The sequence below is a fragment of the Rhinopithecus roxellana genome, chromosome 5 (genome assembly GCF_007565055.1).
Source record: "Rhinopithecus roxellana isolate Shanxi Qingling chromosome 5, ASM756505v1, whole genome shotgun sequence".
Taxonomy (NCBI): Eukaryota; Metazoa; Chordata; class Mammalia; order Primates; family Cercopithecidae; genus Rhinopithecus; species Rhinopithecus roxellana.
The window spans coordinates 59,741,671-59,766,329 of record NC_044553.1 but is presented as its reverse complement, the minus strand read 5'-3'; the positions used below and the strand labels follow the sequence as shown (position 1 = coordinate 59,766,329).

The 24,659-nt window shown below is 51.8% G+C and overlaps 2 protein-coding genes across 3 annotated transcripts; both read left to right on the top strand.

Moving 5' to 3' along the window:
* The first annotated feature begins 571 nt into the window (after positions 1-571).
* RNF31 (ring finger protein 31) lies at positions 572-14,393 on the top strand. 2 transcript variants are annotated; one of them, XM_010363778.2, is made up of 21 exons: positions 572-964; positions 1,050-1,196; positions 1,344-1,499; positions 1,728-1,787; positions 1,887-1,962; positions 2,496-2,673; positions 3,153-3,540; positions 3,701-3,991; positions 4,245-4,493; positions 4,599-4,784; positions 4,900-5,106; positions 8,338-8,511; positions 8,595-8,693; positions 8,784-8,873; positions 10,460-10,574; positions 10,690-10,808; positions 11,068-11,181; positions 11,311-11,368; positions 13,597-13,693; positions 13,974-14,142; positions 14,252-14,390. In XM_010363778.2, exons 1-21 carry the CDS (start codon positions 773-775, stop codon positions 14,303-14,305), a joined length of 3,219 nt encoding a protein of 1,072 aa, XP_010362080.1. In that variant the 5' UTR covers positions 572-772; the 3' UTR covers positions 14,306-14,390. The 2 variants fall into 2 exon arrangements, with proteins under 2 accessions (XP_010362080.1, XP_030785999.1); XM_030930139.1 differs by lacking the exon at positions 572-964 and having other exon boundaries at positions 1,344-1,563; positions 14,252-14,393.
* Positions 14,394-14,487: 94 nt separating this feature from the next.
* IRF9 (interferon regulatory factor 9) lies at positions 14,488-20,308 on the top strand. The gene is made up of 9 exons (XM_010363776.2): positions 14,488-15,075; positions 15,879-16,059; positions 16,699-16,882; positions 17,114-17,244; positions 17,616-17,694; positions 17,798-17,869; positions 18,349-18,690; positions 19,578-19,693; positions 19,853-20,308. The coding sequence occupies exons 2-9, from the start codon at positions 15,880-15,882 to the stop codon at positions 19,925-19,927; spliced, it is 1,179 nt and encodes a 392-aa protein (XP_010362078.1). The 5' UTR covers positions 14,488-15,075; position 15,879; the 3' UTR covers positions 19,928-20,308.
* Positions 20,309-24,659: the final 4,351 nt, after the last annotated feature.

Sequence of the window (24,659 nt, the reverse complement as noted above, 5' to 3'; positions counted from 1 at the left end):
GCAAAGTGGGTATCCAGTGGCGGGGCTCCCCCAAGAAGGCTCGACCGCAAACAGCGGACGGAGAGAGATGAGAGCGAGTGGGAGGGGCAGCCAGAGGGAGCGCCTGGGGTGGAGAAGGGCTAGCCGCCCTTAGAAGGGAGAGGGCAGGGGCTGGGTGAGGGTCTTCCCTCAGCCTTCAGGACAGACCGGAGATGGGGCGGGACTCGCTCAAGAGGGGCTAGGGCCGGCCAGAGTCGGTTCCCCTGCAGGGTGGGACTTCCCCGGTGAGGCCCGGAGCGTAGCGGACTGGTCCAGCTAGAAAAAGGAAGGTTTTGAGCTGAATAGGATAACCCCGCGCCTGGGGCTATCCGGAAGGGGTGGAACCAGACTGGAGGAAGGCGGGGAAGAGCGCTTGACTGAGGGAAGATGCTGGGGCGCGCTGAGGGAGGAGCCAGGAGCCATTTGCCTTCTCATTGCTTGGGACCTGGCCCTCCCTCTTGGCCACGCCCCCTGGTTTCGGGACACCAGCTCCCACCTTAACCTTAAGCCCCGCCCGTTCCTCTGAAATTGGGTCGCTGTCCCGCCCTCTTTCCTAGTACTTCCTGTTCTCGGCCAACCCTGGCGCTGGGCCGGGGGTTGGAGAGTGACAGTGGTCTGAGTGACCTGGGGCGGCTGCGCGGGCCGGGGTGGGCCTCAAAGCCGGGCACCAGACGGGAGGGGCGGCGCTTGGGCCGCGCGCTGCCCGCGCCGGGTCCCGCCGGGCGGCAAGGCTGGGGCTGACTCCTGCCTCAGGATGCCGGGGGAGGAAGAGGAGCGGGCCTTCCTGGTGGCCCGCGAGGAGCTGGCGAGCGCCCTGAGGAGGGATTCCGGGCAGGCGTTTTCCCTGGAGCAGCTCCGGCCGCTACTAGCCAGCTCTCTGCCGCCAACCGCCCGCTACCTGCAGCTGGACGCCGCACGCCTGGTCCGCTGCAACGCCCATGGGGAGGTGAGGCCCGGCCCCTCTTGGAAGGGGGACACCAGGGCCTGAGGCCCGGGCTACGCTTACAACTCTCTGCTCTCATTGCTCCCAGCCCCGAAACTACCTCAGTACCCTGTCCACGGCCCTGAACATCCTGGAGAAATATGGCCGCAACCTTCTCAGCCCTCAGCGGCCCCGGTACTGGCGCGGCGTCAAGTTTAATAACCCTGTCTTTCGCAGCACGGTGGATGCTGTGCAGGTGAATCCCCTGGCCTTATGGGAGAGGGGGCTGGGCCTGGGCTGGGGTTTGGCTAGAAAAGGCCTGAGATTGTGCTGAATGGGGAGGGGTCCAGCCCTACTAGGCAGGAAACCTCCTGGGTGGTGACTGGTTGTGAATGTGTGGCAGGGGGGCCGAGATGTGCTGCGATTATATGGCTATACAGAGGAGCAGCCAGATGGGTTGAGCTTCCCCGAAGGGCAAGAGGAGCCAAATGAGCACCAGGTTGCTACAGTCACACTGGAAGTACTGCTGCTTCGGACAGAGCTCAGCCTGCTGTTGCAGGTGAGATGCTCCTCTAGTCTTGATGGACTTATGCACCAGGGCTGGGGAGCCCAGCCTAACTCAAGTAAGTCTGAGGACCCCTGTGCTGCTGAACTATGGGCATAGTTCAGCATTCTGGGAGCTCCGGGTACTGATTTTCCCTCTGTGAATGTTAAGGGACCAGGGTTTAGAGGGAGGGCTTTGTTCTAGGGGTCTAGGTGGAAACCTTTTTTATCTGTATTATTGCAGAATACTCATCCAAGACAGAAGGCACTGGAGCAGCTGTTGGAAGACAAGGTTGAAGATGATGTAAGGAAGGCAGGAAAGGGGCTGGTGTACAAAGGGAACAGGAATTGTGGGACTCTGTATCCCTAAACCCTTGTTCATTCCCTGCCCTTTCTTTTTCAGATGCTACAGCTTTCAGAATTTGACCCCCTATTGAGAGAGATTGCTCCTGGCCCCCTCACCACACCCTCTGCCCCAGGTATTATTGGTCCTAAATTGGGGACCAAGTAGGAAGCTATATTGATGGAAATTTGGGATGCTCCTCTGTCTTCTTGGTTATCTTCCTTTGTGTTTGTTTGTTTGTTTTGAGACAGAGTTTTGCTCTTGTTGCCCAGGCTGGAGTGCAATGGTGCGATCTCCGCTCACTGCAACCTCCGCCTCCCGGGTTCAAGGGATTCTCCTGCCTCAGCCTCCCAGGTAGCTGGGATTACAGGCATGCACCACCACACTCGGCTAATTTTGTATTTTTGGTAGATACGGGGTTTCTCCATGTTGGTCAGGCTGGTCTGGAACTCCCGACCTCAGGTGATCCACCCGCCTCAGCCTCCCAAAGTGTTGGGATTACTGGCGTGAACCACCGTGTCCGGCCTCTTTGTTTTTTAAAAGAGATTAAAATTGTTTCCTTGGGCCAGATGTGTTAAAAAGTAGTCTTGTGATTTGCCCCCATCCACAGCAGATTCAGATGTAACCTGGTCTTTTTTGGAAAGATGTTCTATCTCTCCTGCTCTCCAGGCTCCACTCCTGGTCCCTGCTTCCTCTGTGGTTCTGCCCCAGGCACACTGCACTGCCCATCCTGTAAACAGGCCCTGTGTCCAGCCTGTGACCACCTGTTCCATGGACACCCATCCCGTGCTCATCACCTCCGCCAGACCCTGCCTGGGGTCCTCCAGGGTGCCCACCTGAGCCCCAGGTGAGAGGGTTTCTCTTCTGGGTGAGAATGAAATTTAGAAAACTTAAGATCACTTGGTTATGGACTACCTGCCAGTTTCTGTGCTAAAGACTGTTTAATAGAGGAGAAGTAGCCAGTCAGAACCCTGAAGGAGATAATAGACATATACATCAAGCAAGTAGCAATTATAGTAACCCAGGTTGTTATGGTAGTAGGTGGTTTGCAACCTAGTCTGAAGGGTCAGCTGAATCAGGTGGCAATATTTTAAACATCTAGTGTAGGTCAGGCCGTGTATTAGCGGTGTCTACTAGGAAGAAGTGAGCTTTAAACTGTCATTTAAATGTTGCATAGGCTATGGGTATAGGAGTGTTCGAGACAGGGACAATATGTGCAAAGGCCAGAGACATGTGTTGTTACCCAGCAAATGGGGAATGCTTAGAGGTGAGGGATCCAGGCACCAGGTGCCACTTCAGTAGGCCATGTCTGCTTTTCCATTACAGTTTACCTGCCTCAGCCCAACCACGGCCCCAGTTGACCTCCCTGCTGGCACTAGGAGACAGCTCTCTTTCTTCCCCTAATCCTGCAAGTGCTCGTTTGCCCTGGCACTGTGCTGCCTGTGCCATGCTAAATGAGCCTTGGGCAGTGCTCTGTGTGGCCTGTGATCGGCCCCGAGGCTGTAAGGGGTTGGGGTTGGGAACTGAGGGTCCCCAAGGAACTGGAGGCCTAGAACCTGATCTTGCAAGGGGTCGGTGGGCCTGCCAGAGCTGTACCTTTGAGAATGAGGCAGCAGCTGTGCTGTGTTCCATATGTGAGCGACCTCGGCTGGCCCAGCCTCCCAGCTTGGTGGTGGATTCCCGAGATGCTGGCATTTGCCTGCAACCCCTTCAGGTAACCTGTTCCTGGCCTTCCCAGCTCTTTATTGTGTGTTACCTCAAGTCATTCTCTTCTTTTCTATCCCATGTTTTCCTTCAGTTCCTCCCAACTCCCTGTATTTCTGTTGTGAACCTCAGCCAGCCAGTCAAAGGGATAATTCTCTCTGCCTTCCCAGCAGGGGGATACTTTGCTGGCCTCTGCCCAGAGTCATGTCTGGTACTGTATTCACTGTACCTTCTGCAACTCGAGCCCTGGCTGGGTGTGTGTAATGTGCAACCGGACTAGTAGCCCCATTCCAGTACAACATACCCCCCGGCCCTATGCCAGCTCTTTGGAAAAGGGTCCCCCTAAGCTTGGGCCCCCACAACGCCTTAGTGCCTCCCTGCCCAGTTCCTGTGGAGACCCTGAGAAGCAGCGCCAAGACAAGATGCGGGAGGAAGGCCTCCAGCTAGTGAGCATGATCCGGGTAAGGACTGGGCCTGGGATGAGGTAGGGCTGAGCTGGTGTGGGAAAGGAGATGCTGCAGGTGGTTAATAGTTTTCTATGAATCTTGTCATTGTTAGCAGCAGCTCCCTGTTACTGAGGCAGTTACCATGCTGTGCACTGATGACATGATCCATATGTCTGAGCTGAGCCACTGTCACCATCTTAGATCAGGCTGAGGGTGGGTGAAGGGTGTGCCCTGCCTGATGGGCCTGATGGGCAGGACTGTGCCTTAGGAAGGGGAAGCCGCAGGTGCCTGTCCAGAGGAGATCTTCTCGGCTCTGCAGTACTCGGGCACTGAGGTGCCTCTGCAGTGGTTGCGCTCAGAACTGCCCTATGTGCTGGAGATGGTGGCTGAGCTGGCTGGACAGCAGGACCCTGGGCTGGGTGCCTTTTCCTGTCAGGAGGCCCGGAAAGCCTGGCTGGATCGTCATGGCAACCTTGATGAAGCTGTACAGGAGTGTGTGAGGACCAGGCGAAGGAAGGTATCACCTGTGCTGGGTATGGGATAGGGTTGAGAGTCTGCATCTCTCACACTCTCCCTTGCTTGCCTTCCCACTTCACTCCCTCTCACCCCTCCCATCTTGCAGGTGCAGGAGCTCCAGTCTCTAGGCTTTGGGCCTGAGGAGGGGTCTCTCCAGGCATTGTTCCAGCATGGAGGTGATGTGTCACGGGCCCTGACTGAGCTACAGCGCCAACGCCTAGAGCCCTTCCACCAGCGCCTCTGGGACAGTGGCCCTGAGCCCACCCCTTCCTGGGATGGGCCAGACAAGCAGGTGCTGGGAGGAGGCAAGAAACCCAAGGGTCCACCTAGAGGAGCAAGAGGGAGCTGAGGGGAAGGGTCCCTGGAGTCTGACAGCACCTCCCCCCTCCACCTGAATCACATTGCAGAGCCTGGTCAGGCGGCTTTTGGCAGTCTACGCACTCCCCAGCTGGGGCCGGGCAGAGCTGGCACTGTCACTGCTGCAGGAGACACCCAGGAACTATGAGTTGGGGGACGTGGTAGAAGCTGTAAGGCACAGCCAGGACCGGGCCTTCCTGCGCCGCTTGCTTGCCCAGGAGTGTGCTGTGTGTGGCTGGGCCCTGCCCCACAACCGGGTAAGTCCCTCCCCATAGTACCTGGTCCAAGAATTACTCTATTCTTTTGGACCCCCACCCTACCCCAGTCCCCATCTCTGATCCTGTCTTCTGCTCTTCAGTTGCCCATGTACCCCTAAAGGCTTCTGGGAGGGGGAGGTCAGGAATAGGCTTATCTCCTCCCTTGAAAAAAAATTCTATTATGGAAATTTTCAAATATGCAATAGTAGAAAAGTTGTACTACACTGTATAACAAATTCCCATATCCCCCCGCAACCCCTTCACTCCCAGTGTATTCATCATCAAGCTTCAGCAATTGTCAACAAACATGATCAGTCTTTAGTTCACATATATACACAGACGGTTATTTTAATATCAAATATCAGGCATAATATAGCTTATAAATGCTTCAGTATATATCTCTAAAATGTAAAACTTGATTTATTTACTTATTTATTTTTTTTTTTGAGCTGGAATTTCAGCCTTGACCCCAGGCTGGAGTACAGTGGCGCAATCTCAGCTCACTGTAACCTCCACCTCCTCCAAGCAATTCTCCTGCCTCAGCCTCCTGAGTAGCTGGGGTTACAGGCGCCCGCCACCACACTCGGCTAATTTTTGTATTTTTAGTAGAGATAGGGTTTTGCCATATTGGCCAGGCTGGTCTCGAACTCTTGACCTCTACAATTATTTTTAAAATACAGAGTAAAACCAAAACAAAACACATACAGAGCCAGTCTAACTGCTCTGACCTAGAGTATGTGGAGGCTTAGGAGCTAAGAAGGGCTTATTCCTATAAACTGGATATTTGCTGATACTAAAGAATTACTAGGCTGGGCGCGGTGGCTCATGCCTGTAATGCCAGCACTTTGGGAGGCCAAGGCAGGTAGATCACGAGGTCAGGAGATGGAAACCATCCTGGCTGACACGGTGAAACCCTGTCTCTACTAAAAATATAAAAAATTAGCCGAGTGTGGTGGCAGGCGCCTGTAGTCCCAGCTACTCGGGAGGCTGAGGCAGGAGAATGGCATGAACCCAGGAAGCGGAGCTTGCAGTGAGCAGAGATTGCACCACTGCACTCCAGCCTGGGCAACAGAGTGAGACTTTGTCTCAAAAAAAAAATTACTGTTCATTTGTGTGTGTGTGTGTGACAGCGCTACTGTGGATATGTTTTCAAAAAGAATTTTGCTGGGCATGATGCCTCATGCCTGTAATCTTAGCGCTTTGGGAGGCTGAGGTGGGAGAATTCCTTGAAGCCAGGAGTTAGAGACCAGCATGGGCAACATAATAAGACTCCCATCTCTAAAAAAATAAATAAAGGGCTGGGCGTGGTGGCTTATGCCTGTAATCCCTGCACTTTGGGAGACCAAGTGGGTTGATCACGAGGTCAAGAGATTTAGACCATCCTGGTCAACATGGTGAAACCCCGTCTCTACTAAAAATACAAAAATTAGCCAGGCATGGTGGCGTGTGCCTGTTATCCCAGCTACTCGGGAGGCTGAGGCAGGAAAATCGCTTGAACCTGGGAGGTGGAGGTTGCAGTGAGCCGAGATTGTGCCACTGCACTCCAGCCTGGGCAACAGAAAGAGATTCCATCTCAAAAAAAAAAAAAAAAAAAAAAGAAATTAAAAATAAATAAATAAATAAATAAATAAATAAATAAATAAATAAATAAATAAATAAATAAAGTTGGCCAGGCACAGTGGCTCACACCTGTAATCCTAGCACTTTGGGAGGCAAAGGTGGGTGGATCACCTGAGATCAGAAGTTTGAAACCAGCCTGACCAACATGGTGAAACCCTGTCTCTACAAAAAATACAAAAATTAGCTGGGTGTGGTAGTGGGTGCCTGTAATCCCAGCTACTTGGGAGGCTGAGGCAGGAAAATCTCTTGAACCTGGGAGACAGAGGTTGCAGTGAGCCAGGAGATTGTGCCACGGCACTCCAGTCTGAGCGACAGAGTAAGACTCTGTCTCAAAATCAATTAAATAAATAAATAATTGTAGAATCTACAGGAAGTTTCAAAAATAGTACATAGAGTCCTGTGTACTTTTCACTCACCTTCACCCAGTGATGACTTTATTTTTTTGAGACGGAGTCTCGCTCTGTCACCCTGACTGGAGCGCAGTGGCACAATTATGGCTCACTGCAATCCCCACCTCCCTGTTCAAGTGATTCCCCTGTCTCAGCCTCCCGAATAGCTGTGATTACAGGCATCTTCTACCACGCCTGGCTAATTTTTTTTTTTTTTTTTTTTTTTGAGACAGAGTTTTTCTCTTGTTGCCCAGGCTGGAGTGCAATGGTGCGATCTCGGCTCACTGCAGCCTCTGCCTCCCAGGTTCAAGCGATTCTCCTCCCTCAGCCTCCCGAGTAGCTGGGATTACAGACATGCGCCACCACACCTGCCTAATTTTGTATTTTTAGTAGAGACAGGGTTTCACAATGTTGGTCACGCTGGTGTGGAACTCCCGAACTCAGATGATCCGCCTGCCTCAACCTCCTAAAGTGCTGGGATTACGGGCATGAGCCATGGTGCCTGGCCCAATTTTTGTATTTTTAGTAGAGACAAGGTTTCACAATGTTGGCCAGGCTGGTCTCGAACTCCTGGCCTCAAGTGATCCACCCACCTTGGCTTCCCAAAGTATTGGGATTACAGGTGTGAGCCAGCATGCCCGACCCCCAGTGGTGATTTCTTATATAATTATAGTACAATATCAAGACCAAGAAATAGACATTGCTACAACGTTAGCTTTACTATAGGTCTTGTTCATTTTTCACATGGGTGTGCTGCTGTGTGTATGTGTGGTTCTGTGCAGTTCTGTCCCGTGTATAGATGCATATAACCACCACCATAATCAAGATACAGATTGTTTCATCACCACAAAGGAACTCCCTCATGTACCTCTTTAGTTATACCCTTCTGCCACCACTTCTAGTCACCCAGCAACCATGAATCTGTTCTCCACTTCTATAGTTTTGTCATTTCAAGCATGTTACTTGTATATTTAATGGAATATGAATGTTTTTATAGGCACTTTTGTCTTTACCTTAGGTGTCACCATTGTCTATTTTCCTCCACCTGACTGTCTTCAGATGTTTAGGTTGCCTGCCTGGCCCCTGCTGGCACTTGAGGTTGTTAACCCTGCCTAGTTGTTAATTAGAGCCTGATTTCTTAGTGGACACCTGGCCACTGCCTCTTCCCTAGGCTGGCAGCTGTGGCTTCTGACGCCCTCCCCTCCAACCCCTCACCCTCCAGATGCAGGCCCTGACTTCCTGTGAGTGCACCATCTGTCCTGACTGCTTCCGCCAGCACTTCACCATCGCCTTGAAGGAAAAGCACATCACAGACATGGTGTGCCCTGCCTGTGGCCGCCCTGACCTCACCGATGACACACAGTTGCTCAGCTACTTCTCTACCCTTGACATCCAGGTACTGCAGCCCCCCTAGGACTCAGGTACCCTGAGCTTTGAATAGCAACCCTCCCACCCACCACCTCTGCATCCTGTCCCTAGCTTCGAGAGAGCCTAGAGCCAGATGCCTATGCATTGTTCCATAAGAAGCTGACCGAGGGTGTGCTGATGCGGGACCCCAAGTTCTTGTGGTGTGCCCAGGTAAGTGGCCTGCCCAGGGGAGCTACTGTGGAGGGACAGGGGATGGTTCCAGGTCAGGCCTTTGATAACTTTATGCTCTTTTACTTACAGTGTTCCTTTGGCTTCATATATGAGCGTGAGCAGCTGGAGGCGACTTGTCCCCAGTGTCACCAGACCTTCTGTGTGCGCTGTAAGCGCCAGGTGAGGCACATTCATCATTTCAGAAATACTTGCTGAGCTACTGCCAGGTACTGTGTTAGACTCAGGGGAGTTTGTATCCTGGAGAGCAAAATAGATATGAGCTCTGAGGTCAAAAGAGCTTACAGACTAGTCAGAAAGACTAGGCACAAGGAGAAAGGGAAGACAGCAGAGGGAGGGAGGAAATCGGGAGAGAAAGGAAAGGGGAGGAGGAAGGAAGGAAAGTAAGCCAGAGGAACTCAATTATACATAGGCGTAAGTTCTATGAAGAAAACAAACAGGAATCTGAGATCAGGGTAACAGAGTGGACCTACTTAGGGTAGAGAGGTCAGACAAGTCTTCTCTAAAATGGTTTAAGCTCAGGCCTAAACATTAAAAAGAAGCCAGCCACACAGAGAGCATTTGGGAGAGAAAAAACAACACATGGAAAGGGCCAGAGTCAGAAAAAAGTGTTGTGTGGGTGGAGCCTGGAAAGCAAGGTGGGAGTGGCAGGTGGTCAGAGAGAAGCCAGCTGCCAGGTCTGGAGAGCCCTGGAGGCCAAGTGAGGCAGGCATCCGTCTGCCTTCATTCTGAGAAAAAGCAAGGGTGATCTCATTTATCTTTCTCATTTATCTCATTTATCTTTCGTTTATTTATTTATTTATATATTTTTAGAGACAAGGACTCACTCTCACCCAGGCTGGGGTCCTCTGGTGCAGTCACAGCTCACTATAGCCTCCAACTTCTGGTCTCAAGTGATCCCTCACCTCAGCCTTCCAAAGTACTGGGATTACAGACATGAGCCACTATGCCCAGCCACATTTATCTTTTAAGAAGTGTAATATTTGGCTAGGCACGGTGGCTTCTGCCTGTAATCCCATCACTTTGGGAGGCCATGGTGGGTGGATCACTTGAGGTTGGGAATTCAAGACCAGCCTGCCCAATATGGTGAAACCCTGTCTCTACTAAAAATACGAAAATTAGCCGGGTGTGGTGGCATGTGCCTGTAATCCCAGCTACTCTGGAGGCTGGAGCAGGAGAATCACTTGAACCCAGAAGGTGGAGGCTGCAGTGAGCCGAGATCACGCCATTGCACTCCAGCCTGGGTGACAGAGCGAGACTCCATCTCAAAAAAAAAAAAAAATTCATCTGCATCATGTCTGAAACAAAGTGAACACCTGAGACTACCACAGAACCAAAAACACCACCAATACTGTGGAAGCTACCTGACTTACAATTTTGAAGTCTTTTTGACAGCCATGGGGAGAATTGATCCTAGGGGTGCAGGAATGGGAAACAGACTAGTAACCAAGGCAAGCAATTGAGGCAAGGGCTGATGGTGGCCTGGAGTAAAGTGCTAGCAGTAGGGATGAAGGAAAAGGGGATATGGTTGAGATGGTCTGTGGGGTAGAAACAAGGCAAAAGGAGTATGAGGCAGTAGGAGAAAATGGAAGAACCAAGGATAGCCTCTCATTTTTAGATCTGAGCAAATGGTAGGTGGCAGTGACATAAACCTAGCTGGGGACCACTGGATGTGAGTGGAGGGGCTAGGAAGAAGGGCCAGGGGATGGGATAGAGCTCCCACGTGAAGCCTACTTTCCTTCCGGCAGTGGGAGGAGCAGCACCGAGGTCGGAGCTGTGAGGACTTCCAGAACTGGAAACGCATGAACGACCCAGAATACCAGGCCCAGGGCCTAGCAATGTATCTTCAGGAAAACGGCATTGGTAAGGCTGCCCCACTTGGCCTGTTTGCTCAGAAGCCTGTCATTGCCAGCAGCTCTCTTCTTGAAGGCCTTGAGTTGCAGCGGCAGCTCCAGCCCTGACCTCTTGTCCTTTGCAGACTGCCCCAAATGCAAGTTCTCGTATGCCCTGGCCCGAGGAGGCTGCATGCACTTTCACTGTACCCAGTGCCGCCACCAGTTCTGCAGCGGCTGCTACAATGCCTTTTACGCCAAGAATGTGAGCCCAGAGAGTTGGCGAAGGGATGGAAGCGTGGGGGGCTCCACTGGGTTTGAGAGGCAGAGGCCATTGAGGAGTGGCCCTGGGGAAGAGAAGAGGTCAATGGGATGTCAAGCACAACTCTCCATCCCCTTACCCTTTGCTTGCTCCTCCAATGTGTCCATCTCCCCTCACCCATACACCCCTCACGCAGGGGTTCCTGAGAGGCCAGGACCCCAACAGTCTCCAACTTCCTCTCTCCCATCTGGGTTTCTGCCAGAAATGTCCAGACCCTAACTGCAGGGTGAAAAAGTCGCTGCACGGCCACCACCCTCGAGACTGTCTCTTCTACCTGCGGGACTGGACTGCTCCCCGGCTTCAGAAGCTGCTACAGGTCAGAGGTGGTCAGGAGAGAAGAAGACAGGGCCCAGGGTGGGCAAGAATGGAAAAGACTTCATGCTAGGAAATGCAACAGGGACTGGCATCAAGGGGAATTTAACACCCATCTGTCTCTCCTCCTCAGGACAATAACGTCATGTTTAATACAGAGCCTCCAGCTGGGGCCCGGGCAGTCCCTGGAGGTGAGTGTTAGGACAAGCCTTTGAGAAGAAGAGATGGTGTGCTGGGCTCCCACTGTATGATGGGTAAAGGGGAGGCTTGGGTCAGGGGCCACTTGTTGCACGCCCTTTGGCAAGTTAATTGAGACTCCAGGCCTTGTTTCTTCCGCTGTAAAATAGGGGTAGTATCTACCTTGCAGCTAAGCCATTTTATGTCAGACATCTTTAAAGAACCTGGTACCCAAGAAGGCATGAATACTAATTTTCTTCTCCCATTCCCAAATGATCATAATTCATTAATTAACCCAATGAGTGTTTAATGAGACCTGCTAGTTGCAGGGCACTGTTTTAGATTCCATGAGGGTAACAGAAAGGTGTTACATGTGGTTCTAATCTCTTTCACTTCTTACAGTGTAGACAGAGGTAAGTCTGCAGTCCATACCACCCTAAATGTGACTGATCTTTTCTGATCTTGGAGGCTAAGCAGGTTCGGGCCTAGTTAGTATTTGGATGAGAGATTGGCTGGGAATACCAGGTGCTGTAGGCTTTAAATTTTTTTTTTTTTTTTTTTTTTGAGACGGAGTCTCGCTCTGTTGCCCAGGCTGGAGTGCAGTGGCCAGATCTCAGCTCACTGCAAGCTCCGCCTCCCGGGTTCACGCTATTCTCCTGCCTCAGCCTCCGGAGTAGCTGGGACTACAGGCGCCCACCACCTTGCCCAGCTAGTTTTTTTTGTATTTTTTTAGTAGAGACGGGGTTTCACCGTGTTAGCCAGGATGGTCTCGATCTCCTGACCTCGTGATCCGCCCGTCTTGGCCTTCCAAAGTGCTGGGATTACAGGCTTGAGCCACCGCACCCGGCGCTTTAAATTTTTTTTAAAAAAATAGAGGTGGCCTGCCAGGTGCAGTGGCTCACGCCTGTAATCCCAACACTTTGGGAAGCCAAGGCGGGCAGATCATGAGGTCAGGAGATCGAGACCATCCTGGCTAACACGGTGAAACCCCATCTCTACTAAAAAATAGGAAAAATTAGCCAGGCGTGGTGGCAGGCGCCTGTAGTCCCAGCTGCTCGGGAGGCTGAGGCAGGAGAATGGCATGAACCTGGGAGGCAGAGCTTGCAGTGAGCCAAGATTGCACCACTGCACTCCAGCCTGGGCGACAGTGAGACTCTGTCTCAAAAAAAAAAAAAAAAAAGGCCGGGTGCGGTGGCTCAAGCCTGTAATCCCAGCACTTTGGGAGGCCGAGACGGGCGGATCACGAGGTCAGGAGATCGAGACCATCCTGGCTAACATGGTGAAACCCTGTCTCTACTAAAAAATACAAAAATCTAGCCGGGCGAGGTGGCGGGCGCCTGTAGTCCCAGCTACTCGGGAGGCTGAGGCAGGAGAATGGCGTAAACCCGGGAGGCGGAGCTTGCAGTGTGCTGAGATCTGGCCACTGCACTCCCGCCCGGGCGACAGAGCGAGACTCCGTCTCAAAAAAAAAAAAAACAAAAGAAGTGGCCAAGCGCAGTGGCTCACGCCTATAATCCCAGCACTTTGGGAGGCCAAGGCAGGTGGATCACCAGCCTGGCCAACAAGGTGAAACCCTGTCTGTACTAAAAATACAAAAAGAATTAGCCAGGTGTGGTGGCAGGCACCTGTAATCCCAGCTACCCGGGTGGCTGAGGCAGGAGAATCGCTTGAACCCAGGAGGAGGCGGAGATTGCAGTGACCCAAGATTGCGCCATTGCACTCCAGTCCAGCCTGGGCAACAAGGGTGAAACTCCATCTCAAAAAAAAAAAAAAAAACAGAGGTAGCCAGGAGTAGTGGCTCACACCCGTAATCCCAGCACTTTGGGAGGCTAAGGCCAGAGGATTACTTCAGCCCAGGAGTTTAAGACCAGCATGAACAACATAGTGAGACCCTGTCTCTATTTAAAAAAAAAAAAGAGGTAAGACCTTCACAGAATAAGTAAGTTAACTAGTCAAGAGATAAGTAACGACCAAAAAAAAAAAAAAAGCTATCTCAAGAGGGTATGTGTTTATGAGCCAAAAGCCTGCTTGGATAAAAGTAGGGACAAGTTCCTGCCTCTGTGTCAGATGGTCTGCCGCTGACGGCACCTCTGAGTACCCACCAGCGCCACTGGGAAAGCGGGAGTTGCTGTGCTCAGTCCCTTCCTTGGAGGCTGCCTTCCCTACCTTGTGAGTATCCCAGTTCTGGAGCTTTGTGGTTATTGGCCTCCCAACAGAGGCTCCCTTCTTCCCTCACCTTCAGGTGGCTGCCGAGTAATGGAGCAGAAGGAAGTTCCCAATGGGCTCAGGGATGAAGCTTGTGGCAAGGAAACTCCAGCTGGCTATGCTGGCCTGTGCCAGTGAGTGTCAGCAGGACATGGGCATGGTGTTGGGTGGTGGGTAGAAGTGGTGAGGGCATGTCCAGGCAGTAAAATGGGTCCCTGGGAGCAGTAGGTCTCGCAATGGGTGGAAGGGAGGAGGCTTTCTGGGCAAGGGCATGGATAGATAGTAGCAGGCAGTGTGGGCACAGGCAGGGGTTGTTAATCTTGTTCATCCAAGTGTCTCAGAGCCCAGCTATGTTAGACACACTCAGTTAATATTAGCCAACAGAACAAATATTCTGCTCCCTTTTCTCCCCAGGGCACACTACAAAGAGTATCTTGTGAGCCTCATCAATGCCCACTCGCTGGACCCAGCCACCCTGTATGAGGTGGAAGAGCTGGAGACAGCCACTGAGCGCTACCTACACGTACGCCCCCAGCCTTTGGCTGGAGAGGATCCCCCTGCCTACCAGGCCCGCTTGTTACAGGTATAGCCTCCACCCAGCCTCACCTCTGACCCCACCCTACAGAAGTCACCTGGTGCAGGCTGTGTTTGAGCTCCAGGCTCCTAATATCATTACCTTCTCTCTCCTGCAGAAGCTGACAGAAGAGGTACCCTTGGGACAGAGTATCCCCCGCAGGAGGAAGTAGCTGAGAGCAAGGGTCCTGATGAGGGTCCCATGGCCTACTCCCTCAGGAACAGCTCCAGCACCAATAAAGAGGCATCTTACCACCCAGGCTTCTTGGTGGTCCTTCTTCCTGGTGCCACCATCTAGGGGCACCAGGGAAAGAGTGGGGTGAACAGAGCTTTGCTGAAAAGGGCCCCCTGCAACCTAGTGCCTGATCCTCCCTGGACTCAGGACCAGGAAAGAGTTGACACCCTGGATGGTCAAGGGAGGCCCTCCCCATCTAGCCACCTGGCCTGGGCTCCCTCCCTCCCTGCCTCCTTTCTTCCTTTCATCGAATTCGACTGGTATTTGAAGTCACCCAGTATGTATCAGGTGTGCACTGTAGGGGAACACAGATGCACAGGTGTACACAGCAATCCAGAGGTCCCAGGCCTGACTCCAGGAAACTGGCCTCCCTGGGGAAGCCGCAGTGTCACCCAGAGAAGGTCAGATACAAGCAAGAGTGTCTGAGGGAGGAAGGGGAATGAGCCAGGCTGGAGCTGAGCGGGTAGAGCAGGGCCCACCTGCTGCCGCAGTGGCATCCTGATAGTGAGATGCTCAGATGCTGCTGCCCCCTGGTGGCCACCAGTTCCCTGCAACTCTGAGACCACGTGATTTCTGGGAAAAGGCCCTCCCTGGAGGAGAACCGAAACTTAGGGTGGGGACTGTAGAAAGGGGTGGAGAGATCAGCCGCCCAGCCAGGACTTAAGCTGAGGTCGTCTGAGCCCTGCAACAGTCTGGACAGCAACTCAGGTAAGATCAGCCAAGGATGGGAGTCAGCCTGGGATCTAGGGCTAGAAAGTCCAGCCAGATTGGGGGTAGGGGGTCCTAAGGGTCCCTCTGTTAGACTGCAGGATAGACGGAAGACCTCTAAGTCAGGAAGTGGGAGATTCAGCCTGAGAATGAGACTGACAAGGGCCAGCACCCCAGACCCTTGTAGGCAAAGGTCAGAAGGACCTACTGCTGGATTGTTCAGGGAAGAAGGCTCATTGCCCCAGCCTCAGTGGACCATTTGTTTCCTTGCCGTCTGGCCCTGCCCACTTGTGCTGCAGCTCCACCCCCACCCCTGCTTCCTGCCCCACCTACTCCTGGGGCTGGCAGAGGGGTGGGGGTCAGAGGCTAGGTTGTGTAGGCTGTGGGGCAGTGGGTGAAGGGCCTGATGCATCTCAGCAGAACCTGCCTCTGCTGATGCTCGGGAATCTAGACAGGGCCTCTCACCAGGAACGATCACCAAAGGAATTATTTCCTAAACAATACATTTCTGAAAAGTCCTAAAATTAAGACCAATGCCCAAGGTTTCCTTCCAGGTATCACAGCTTAGAATGCTAAAAACAATGTTTGGGTTTTTGTTTTGTTTTTGTTTTTTGTCATTGCTAGTGATGGCAGAAAGGAAACAATTCTGTCTCATAGAGTGTTGAAATGTGTCTAGAGCTAAAAGAAGATGGATGGGATCTCTGGGACCTGTTGCCAGAATCTAGTCTCAATGGCCAGGGTCTCAGGAGATGTTCCCTCCCAAAGTGTCAGTTCTGATGCTTCCTGCTCCTCTTATCCCCCAGGATGGCATCAGGCAGGGCACGCTGTACCCGAAAACTCCGGAACTGGGTGGTGGAGCAAGTGGAGAGCGGGCAGTTCCCCGGAGTGTGCTGGGATGATACAGCTAAGACCATGTTCCGGATTCCCTGGAAGCATGCAGGCAAGCAGGACTTCCGAGAGGACCAGGATGCTGCCTTCTTCAAGGTGAAAGGGCTTGGAAACCACTGTTCCTCTGTGTGAGAGATGGTATATACACTGGCACACTCACCCTCGAGCACTTGCGTCTGCCTGGGTTTCAGACAAGGGAGAGACTGGAGAGGAAAACTAGCTGCATCATTTGCAGAGTCCAGTACAAAATGAAAATGTGGAGGCCTTGTTCAAATATTCTAGGGATTTTGGCCAGGCGCAGTGGCTCACGCCTGTAATGCCAGCACTTTGGGAGGCCGAGGTGGGTGGATCACGAGGTCAAGAGATCAAGACCATCCTGGCCAACATGGTGAAACCCCGTCTCTACTAAAAATACAAAAATTACCTGGGCCTGGCGGCACATGCCTGTAGTCCCAGCTACTCAGGAGGCTGAGGCAGGACAATTGCTTGAACCAGGGAGGCAGAGGTTGTAGTGAGCCGAGATCGTACCACTGCACTCCAGCCTGGCGACAGCGTGAGACTCTGTCTCAAAAAAAAAAAAAAAAAATACTGGGGATTTCAAGATGGCAATGCAGAGCACAGACCCTGCATGATCCCTTCTGAGCTTAGAGCTGTACACCCATAAAGCCAGTCCTGTTGGAGGGGTAGCTGGAGCCTGTAACACACTGTCTCTTTTTCCCTTGCTTTCTTTCCTAGGCCTGGGCAATATTTAAGGGAAAGTATAAGGAAGGGGACACAGGAGGCCCCGCTGTCTGGAAGACTCGCCTGCGCTGTGCACTCAACAAGAGTACTGAATTTGAGGAGGTTCCTAAGAGGGGCCGCATGGATGTTGCTGAGCCCTACAAGGTGTATCGGCTGCTGCCACCAGGAACCTTCTCTGGTGGGTTTCCCCTTGCCCAACCACTCCTAGACTCAGCAGACTGGGGAGGAAGGATAGATGTGCAGGCTTCCCCCAGGCTTCTCATAGCTCTGCCTTGTCCGTGCCCTTGCAGGGCTGCTACCCAGGTTTCCCTTCCTAGGCCTGCCCATTCTTCACTGCCTCAGACCTCTCCCTTACCCTCTGTCCCTGCTCAAGACCCTGACCTTTCTGTCTCCCTCAACAATTCCACAGGCCAGCCAGGGACTCAGAAATCACCATCAAAGCGACAGCACAGTTCTGTGTCCTCTGAGAGGAAGGAGGAAGCGGGTGCCATACAGAACTGCACACTCAGTCCTTCTGTGCTCCAGGACTCCCTCAATAATGTAAGAGATGGAAAGGGAACTGGGTGGGCCTGAGGGCAGGACAGTAACTAGAGGGAGAGGTGGGCCAATGAAAGACACTGTGTCTTGGGAGGCCGAGGCGGGCAGATCACCTGAGGTCAGGAGTTCGAAACCAGCCTTGACCAACATGGTGAAACCCCGTCTCTACTAAAAATACAAAAGTTAGCTGGGTGTTGTGGCATCTGCCTGTAATCCCAGCTACTCAGGAGGCCGAGGCAGGAGAATCCCTTTAACCCAGGAGGCAGAGGTTGCAGTGAGCCGAGATTGCCCCATTGCACTCCAGCCTGGGCAACAAGAGCAAAACTCTGTCTCAAAAAAAGAAAAAAAAAAAAAAAAAGACACTGTGTCTGCAGGAGGAGGAGGGGGCCAGTGGGGGAGCAGTCCATTCAGACATCGGGAGCAGCAGCAGCAGCAGCCCTGAGCCACAGGAAGGTATCACCTGCCCTGCCTCTTGTGTCGTCCCCCATGCCACACCCTCTGGCCCGAGACTCCCCAGTCCCACTCTGAATGACCAGTGCCTTTGCTTCCCTTCCAGGTACAGACACAACTGAGGCCCCCTTTCAAGGGGATCAGAGGTCCCTGGAGTTTCTGCTTCCTCCAGAGTCAGGTACATGGCATTTCTGACTTTCTCCTGTGCCCTGTGCCCCAAGGTCTTCCACCTTTGACTGTGCATGCATTATCTAGTCGGTCAGGGCTTACAGCAAACTGTGCCCATATTACCATAGCCCAAGGCACTGGTTTCTAGGTGGCGAGAATTTCACATGCCTGGCCAGACTCCAAAAAGCTTGCTTCCCAAAAATATCACCCTATACACTCTCATGGAAATCTACATTGAGACATTGATTTCACTGGGCCAAACAGAGGCCCAATCTCAAGGGACTTTCTAGTAAACTACAAGCCCCTGGTCGTTAAACCCTGAGGCCTCATGGTCAATCACATACTAGCTACTTGCCTGAGTGACAGGAAAACCTGAGAGGAAGTCCCCTGGCTGGTGCAGGGAGGGAAGGTGGAACTATTCCCCTGGGGAGGTGCTGCTGCCAGCCTGCATGCTCCTCCAGCACCAGGTAGGGCTGTTCTATTCCCCAGACTACTCACTGCTGCTCACCTTCATCTACAACGGACGTGTGGTGGGCGAGGCCCAGGTGCAAAGCCTGGATTGCCGCCTTGTGGCTGAGCCCTCAGGCTCTGAGAGCAGCATGGAGCAGGTGCTGTTCCCCAAGCCTGGCCCACTGGAGCCCACGCAGCGCCTGCTGAGCCAGCTTGAGAGGGGCATCCTGGTGGCCAGCAACCCCCGAGGCCTCTTTGTGCAGCGCCTTTGCCCCATTCCCATCTCCTGGAATGCACCCCAGGCTCCCCCTGGGCCAGGCCCGCATCTGCTGCCCAGCAACGAGTGCGTGGAGCTCTTCAGAACCGCCTACTTCTGCAGAGGTGAGGCTGCTCTCTCTGGGCACCTGAGCTCCCACCCCCTACCTCTTAGTACCCCCTGGGCCCAACTTGGTGGGTCCTGCCACCTCCCTATCTGCCAGCAGATCCTCCATGTAGCCTATGCATGGCTCTTCTGCACTTGTGTGGTGCACATCCTGTGTGGCCATATGCCCAGCCTGGCAGCTACCTGGCAGCTCTCCTCCAGCCAAGACAATGGAAGAGGTGGTTCAGGTAGAGCCCAGCACAAGAGTGTCGTATCTTGAAGAATACCATCACAGTGAAGCATGCAGTCACTATGTGAAGGTGCACAGAAGAACTGGCACAGAGATTTTGAGCTTCGTGGCCTTCTCCTAGATACACAGATTTGGGAGAGCTGGCACACAGCACACACTCTGGCCCTGGCTGCACTGTCTCTACTACAGTCCAGGCATGCCTTAGGGTTGCACTTCTCTCCCATCCAATTCCAGCTCCTACTCAATTCTAAACCTGACCTTAAGAGTGGGACCAGGTGTACACGGGGTGCAGAGTGTGGGTGTTCCCAGCGCCATGGGTACCCTGGCACTGGAAGGGTGTGAGCAAGCAGCGAAGTTCTGGGCACATCTGTGTTAGCAGCCAGGGCTGCTGCCCGGGAGGACTCTAAACTCTCCCAGCAGAGAGCTTTTTCAGTTGTGCAGTGATCTACTTCTAAGCACTTATTTAAGGCAGGGGCACCCTTTCCCTATTTGCACATGGGTGAGTAGCATTTAGTTTCAAGTACTTCTGACCTTGCAGCTCCTGCTGTGGCAGGACCCCCTCCTACCTCTCTCCATCATGGGTTTCTCACTATTGCCTCCCTGCCTGTGGCCCTCTCTTCTTTTTGTTCTTCCAATTCTTGACCCTTTCTCTTTCAGACTTGGTCAAGTACTTCCAGGGCCTAGGCCCCCCACCGAAGTTCCAGGTAACACTGAATTTCTGGGAAGAGAGCCGTGGCCCCAGCCATACTCCACAGAATCTTATCACAGTGAAGGTGAGCTCAGAGCAGGGGCAGAGTACCCATCTAATGAGAGCGGGGGCAGTGGTACTCCAGGAGGCAAAGGGGGTTTCCTAGTGGGGAAGGAGCTCCTGGGGGTGGTGTCTGTCCCTGATGCACTGACTGAGACACTCTTCTCTATCTCTTCCAATACAGATGGAGCAGGCCTTTGCCCGATACTTGCTGGAGGAGACTCCAGAGCAGCAGGCAGCCATTCTGTCCCTGGTGTAGAACGTGGGGTACCCATCTTCCACCTCACCTCTTTGTTCTTCCTGTCTCCTTTGAAATAGACTCATTCTTCACACGATTGACCTGTCCTCTTTGTGATAATTCTCAATAGTTGTCTGTGATAACTGTATCCTGAAAATCCTCGCACACACTGGCTGGTGGAGCACTCAAGGCTAATTTTTTATCCTTTTTTTTTTTTTTTTTTAATTTTGACATATACACCCTCTTTCATCTGTAAGGGACTGGGAAATTCCAAATGGTGTGAACCCAGGGGGCATCTCCCTCTCCTTCTTCCCTGACTTCCCAACTCTAAAGATAAGCACTTTATATTTTCCTCTTAGATATTCACTAAGGATTTAAAATAAAATTTTATTGAAAGAGGAATCAGTATCTGATTTTCTGGGAGAAGAAGGTAGCAGTGATCACAGAGATGTAAACTTAAGAGTGGGGCATTGGGGTTCTCTTCCTGCTGACATCTCCAGCCTCTTTCCTCTCCTCTGCCCACAGGTTCTGGCTAATATGCTATCTGGGCCCTGTGGATCCTGGGCCTGGCACTCTACAGAGGTACCCTCTGGGCAGACAAGATTAGGGAGTGGGTTGGGATAGGCCATCGAAAGGGGCACCAAGCCTTCAGCCAGGCACTATAGCCACCAACTTCACATGGTAAAGTCTGGGCTTCATAGTTCTTGCTAGAAGGCCTCAACATCGGGCCTGAGGTTAGACTGGAGGTCTAAACGAAGAGGAGACACTTGAAGGTGACCTGAAACTATGGTCTGGAGGCCCTGAGGCCTGAGAACAGAGGAGTCAGAAAGAAGAGTTGCTAAACCTGTACCTGTTGTTACTGGCACCTCTTCCTCCAGCACAAATTTCACTGTCACCCCAGCAGGGTACTCCCAAACTGGATTCCTTGCTCTATCTAAGCCCCATAAAAGACACTCTGGCTGGCTGGGTGCGGTGGCTCACGCCTATAATCCCAGCACTTTGGGAGGCCAAGGTGGGTGGATCACTTGAGATCAGGAGTTCGAGACCAGCCTGGCCAACATGGTGAAACCCCATCTTCTAAAAATACAAAAATTAGCCAGGCATGGTGGCGGGCACCTGTAATCTCAGCTACTTGGGAGGCTGAGGCAGGAGAATCGCTTGAACCCGGGAGGCAGAGGTTGCAGTGAGCCAAGATTGTGCTATTGTACTCCAGCCTTGGCAATGAGCAAGACTGTGTCTCAAGAAAAAAACAATAAAAAAAAAAAGGCACTCCGGCCTAGACTGCCATGTCACAAACATGCTGTTCATGAGACTTGAGGGCTCCAAATTGGCTGACACTCCTTTCCCTTTCCCCCCTGTTCATTTTACTACCAAACTGGAAGTTTTTCCTTTACCACAAGGCCACTTGTCACCTACTTTTTTGTACACTCACTTCCAGCAAACTAGTTCCAACCCAGGCCACAGCTTCAGCTTCCTTCTTCCTGCATATGACACCAGCTTAGCTTTCCAGACTTCCTCCTGTCATTTCACTCTTCAGCCCTCAATGGCTCCTACACATGATCAAATCTGGATGCCTAAGTCTTCCTAGGACCTTCTTGCTGCCTCATTTGGCAAGCTTCAGTGCTGCCTTTGAGCCTCCCTGCCTCCATGGACCTTCCTTCTTCCCTTCAGTCTTGTCCATCATCCCCCTGGGAAGCCAAGTGCCTAGACAGGCTCTGCACTAGCAGTGAAGAAATGAGGTACTGAGTGCAGAGTTGTACAATCCCTGTTGTGCCCTCAATGTGATGCAATGTGATGAAATCCCTCCTGGACCTTCTTTGTACAAGGTCTAAATTATCTCCTTGACTTCCATTTTATTTTAATTCTTTTAATTTAAAAAAAATTGACTGGCCATTGAGGCTCACGCCTGTAATCCCAGTAATTTGAGAGGCCGAGGTGGGTGGATCACCTGAGGTCAGGAGTTTGTGACCAGGATGGCCAACATGGTGAAACCCTGTCCCTACTAAAAATACAAAAAATTAGCCAGGCGTGGTGGTGGACACCTGTAATCCCAGCTTCTTGGGAACCTGAGGCAGGAGAATCGCTTAAACCCAGGAGGTGGAGGTTGCAGTGAGCTGAGATCGCACCACTGCACTTGAGCCTGGGCAACAAGAGCAAAACTCCGTCTCAAAGAAAAAAAAAAAATTCTTTTTCAGCTGGGCGCGGTGGTTTACGCCTGTAATCCTGGCACTTTGGGAGATCGAAATGAGAAGACTGCCTTAGCCCAGGAGTTTGAGACTAGCCTGGGTGACATAGTGAAACCTACCTCTACAAAAAAATTCTTTCTTTTTTTTTTTTTTGAGACAGAGTCTCACTCTGTCGCCCGGGCTGGAGTACAGTAGTGCAATCTTGGCTCACTGCAACCTCTACCTCCTGGGTTCAAGTGATCCTCCTGCCTCAGCCTCCCGAGTATCTGGGATTACAGGTGCATGCCATGATGCCAGGCTAATTTTTATATGTTTAGTGGCAGAGTTTCACCATGTTGGTCAGGCTCGTCTTGAACTCCTGACTTCAGGTGATCTGCCCACCTCAGCTTCCCAAAGTGTTGGGATTACAGGTGTGAGCCACTGTGCCTGGCTCCCCAAAATTCTTAAAAATTAGTCAGGTGAGGCCAAGCACGGTCGCTCACACCTGTAATCATTGCACTTTGGAAGGCCGAGTTGGGTGGATCACTTGGGGTCAGAAGTTCAAGACCAGCCTGACCAACATGGTGAAACCCCGTCTCTACTAAAAATATTTTAAAAATTAGCTGTGCATGGTGGCACATGACTGTAATCCCAGCTACTTGGGAGGCTGAGGTAGGAGAATCGCTTGAACCCAGGAGGCAGAGGTTGCAGTGAGCCAAGATCGTGCCATTGCATTCCAAGCCTGGGCAACAAGAACGAAACTCCATCTCAAAAAAAAAAGTGAAAAAAAAAAAAGCTAGGTGTGGTGGTGTGCGCCTATACTCCCAGTCACTCAACCTCCCAAATGCTGGGATTACAGGTGTGAGCTACCATACCTGGCCTCCTTCCATTTTCTATCATACCCCACATCCAATTCATCAGCAAATCCTGTCGCTATTCCTTCAATATGTATCCAGGGTCTGACCACTTCTCTCTGTTTCCATCAGCAACACTTTGGAACAAACTACCACCATCTCTCATATCTTCTCCTCTGCTTCCTTCACATCTGTTTCCACTCGTGTCTACCTTAAGCTATTCTCAACACAGTAGAGATCCTTTTCACACATAATTCTGATCAAGTCACTCTTCTGCTCAGAACCTTCTATTGGGTCCCAAATCACCCAGGGTAAAAGCCCAAATCCCCATAACGACCTCTGAGGTCCTGTGATGTGACCCTGCCCCCCTCTTTCTCTCGCCCCTTGCCATTCTTCCCCTGTCGCTTTGCTTCAGGCTCCTTGAACCCACCAAACACATTTCTACCTCAGGATCTTTGCAGTTGCCGGTTCTTTTGTCTAAATTACTCTTCCTTCAAGTAAGCACGTGACTTACCCACTTTCTTCAAATTGTATCTCTTAAGAGAGGGGGCATGGCTTCCCTGAAATACCCTCCCTAAATAGCAGTCGTCATTATTCTATCCTCCTATGCTGCCTCATTTTCTTCATAGCACTTATGGCCACCTCGTGTATTTCTTTTTTTCTTTCTTTCTTTCTTTCTTTTTTTTTTTAAGACAATCACCCATGCTGGAGCGCACAGTAGTGCGATCATGGCCCACTGCAGCCTCGACCTTTGGCTCAATCGATCCTCCTATCTCAGCCTTCTAAGTAGCTGTGAGTATAGGCATGTAATTTGAGAGGCTGAGGTGGGTGTCACCTGAGGTCAGGAGTTCGAGACCAGCCTGGCCAACATGGTGAAACTCCGTCTCTACTAAAAATACAAAAAATTTAGCTGGGCGTAGTGGCACACGCCTGTAGTCCCAGCTACCCAGGAGGCTTAGGTAGGAGAATTGCTTGAACCCAGGAGGCAGAGATTTTAGTGAGCCGAGATGGTCCATTGTACTCCAGCCTGGGCGACAAGAGCAAAACTCCATCTCAGAAAAAAAAAAAAAAAAAGCTCCCAAATTGAAGGGAACTGTAAGAAGATAAGGTCAGCTCAGCTGCAGTAAGAGATAAGTCTTAGGAAGAAGTATGCCCTGGAGTCAAGGCAGAGAAGGACATTCTAGGCCAAAGAAATGGCTGTGCAAAGGTAGGAGGCATAGGGACAAGGGTTATTAGTTATTACAACCATACCTCTTAAATTTACACAAATAATTGTTTAAGAATATGGCTTTTCCAGGCTGGGAAGTATGTGCTGCATCCAACAAAGCTAAAGTCTATTTCAGCCGGGAGAACACTGGCAGCTGGGAAAGGACCACGTGGTGTGCCCATAACCTAAGTTGTTCAGATTTAGGAAGTGACCCCAGTAAGTCCTTTTGGAGTTTCGTGTAAGATTGACTTCTTCAGCTGGGGGCGGTGGCTCACACCTGCAATCCCAACACTTTGGGAGGCCAAGGCGGGCGGATCACCTGAGGTCAGGAGTTCGAGACCAGCCTGACCAATATGGTGAAACCCCTGTCTCTACTAAAAAATACAAAATCTGGCTGGGTGTGGTGGTGGGTGCCTGTAATCCCAGCTACTCGGGAGGCTGAGGCAGGAGAATCCCTTGCACTGGGGAGGCGGAGGTTGCAGTGAGCTGAGACCGCACCATTGCACTCCAGCCTGGGTGACAGAGTG

Excerpts from the sequence above, each read along its gene's own strand:
- IRF9 (XM_010363776.2), top strand. The coding sequence starts at position 15,880 with ATGGCATCAGGCAGGGCACGCTGTACCCGAAAACTCCGGAACTGGGTG. Across the intron at positions 17,870-18,348 it reads TCTGCTTCCTCCAGAGTCAG|ACTACTCACTGCTGCTCACC; the intron begins GTACATGGCATT and ends TCTATTCCCCAG. Across the intron at positions 19,694-19,852 it reads AGAATCTTATCACAGTGAAG|ATGGAGCAGGCCTTTGCCCG; the intron begins GTGAGCTCAGAG and ends CTTCCAATACAG.
- RNF31 (XM_010363778.2), top strand. The coding sequence starts at position 773 with ATGCCGGGGGAGGAAGAGGAGCGGGCCTTCCTGGTGGCCCGCGAGGAG. Across the intron at positions 2,674-3,152 it reads GGTGCCCACCTGAGCCCCAG|TTTACCTGCCTCAGCCCAAC; the intron begins GTGAGAGGGTTT and ends TTTCCATTACAG. Across the intron at positions 4,494-4,598 it reads TGAGGACCAGGCGAAGGAAG|GTGCAGGAGCTCCAGTCTCT; the intron begins GTATCACCTGTG and ends CCCATCTTGCAG.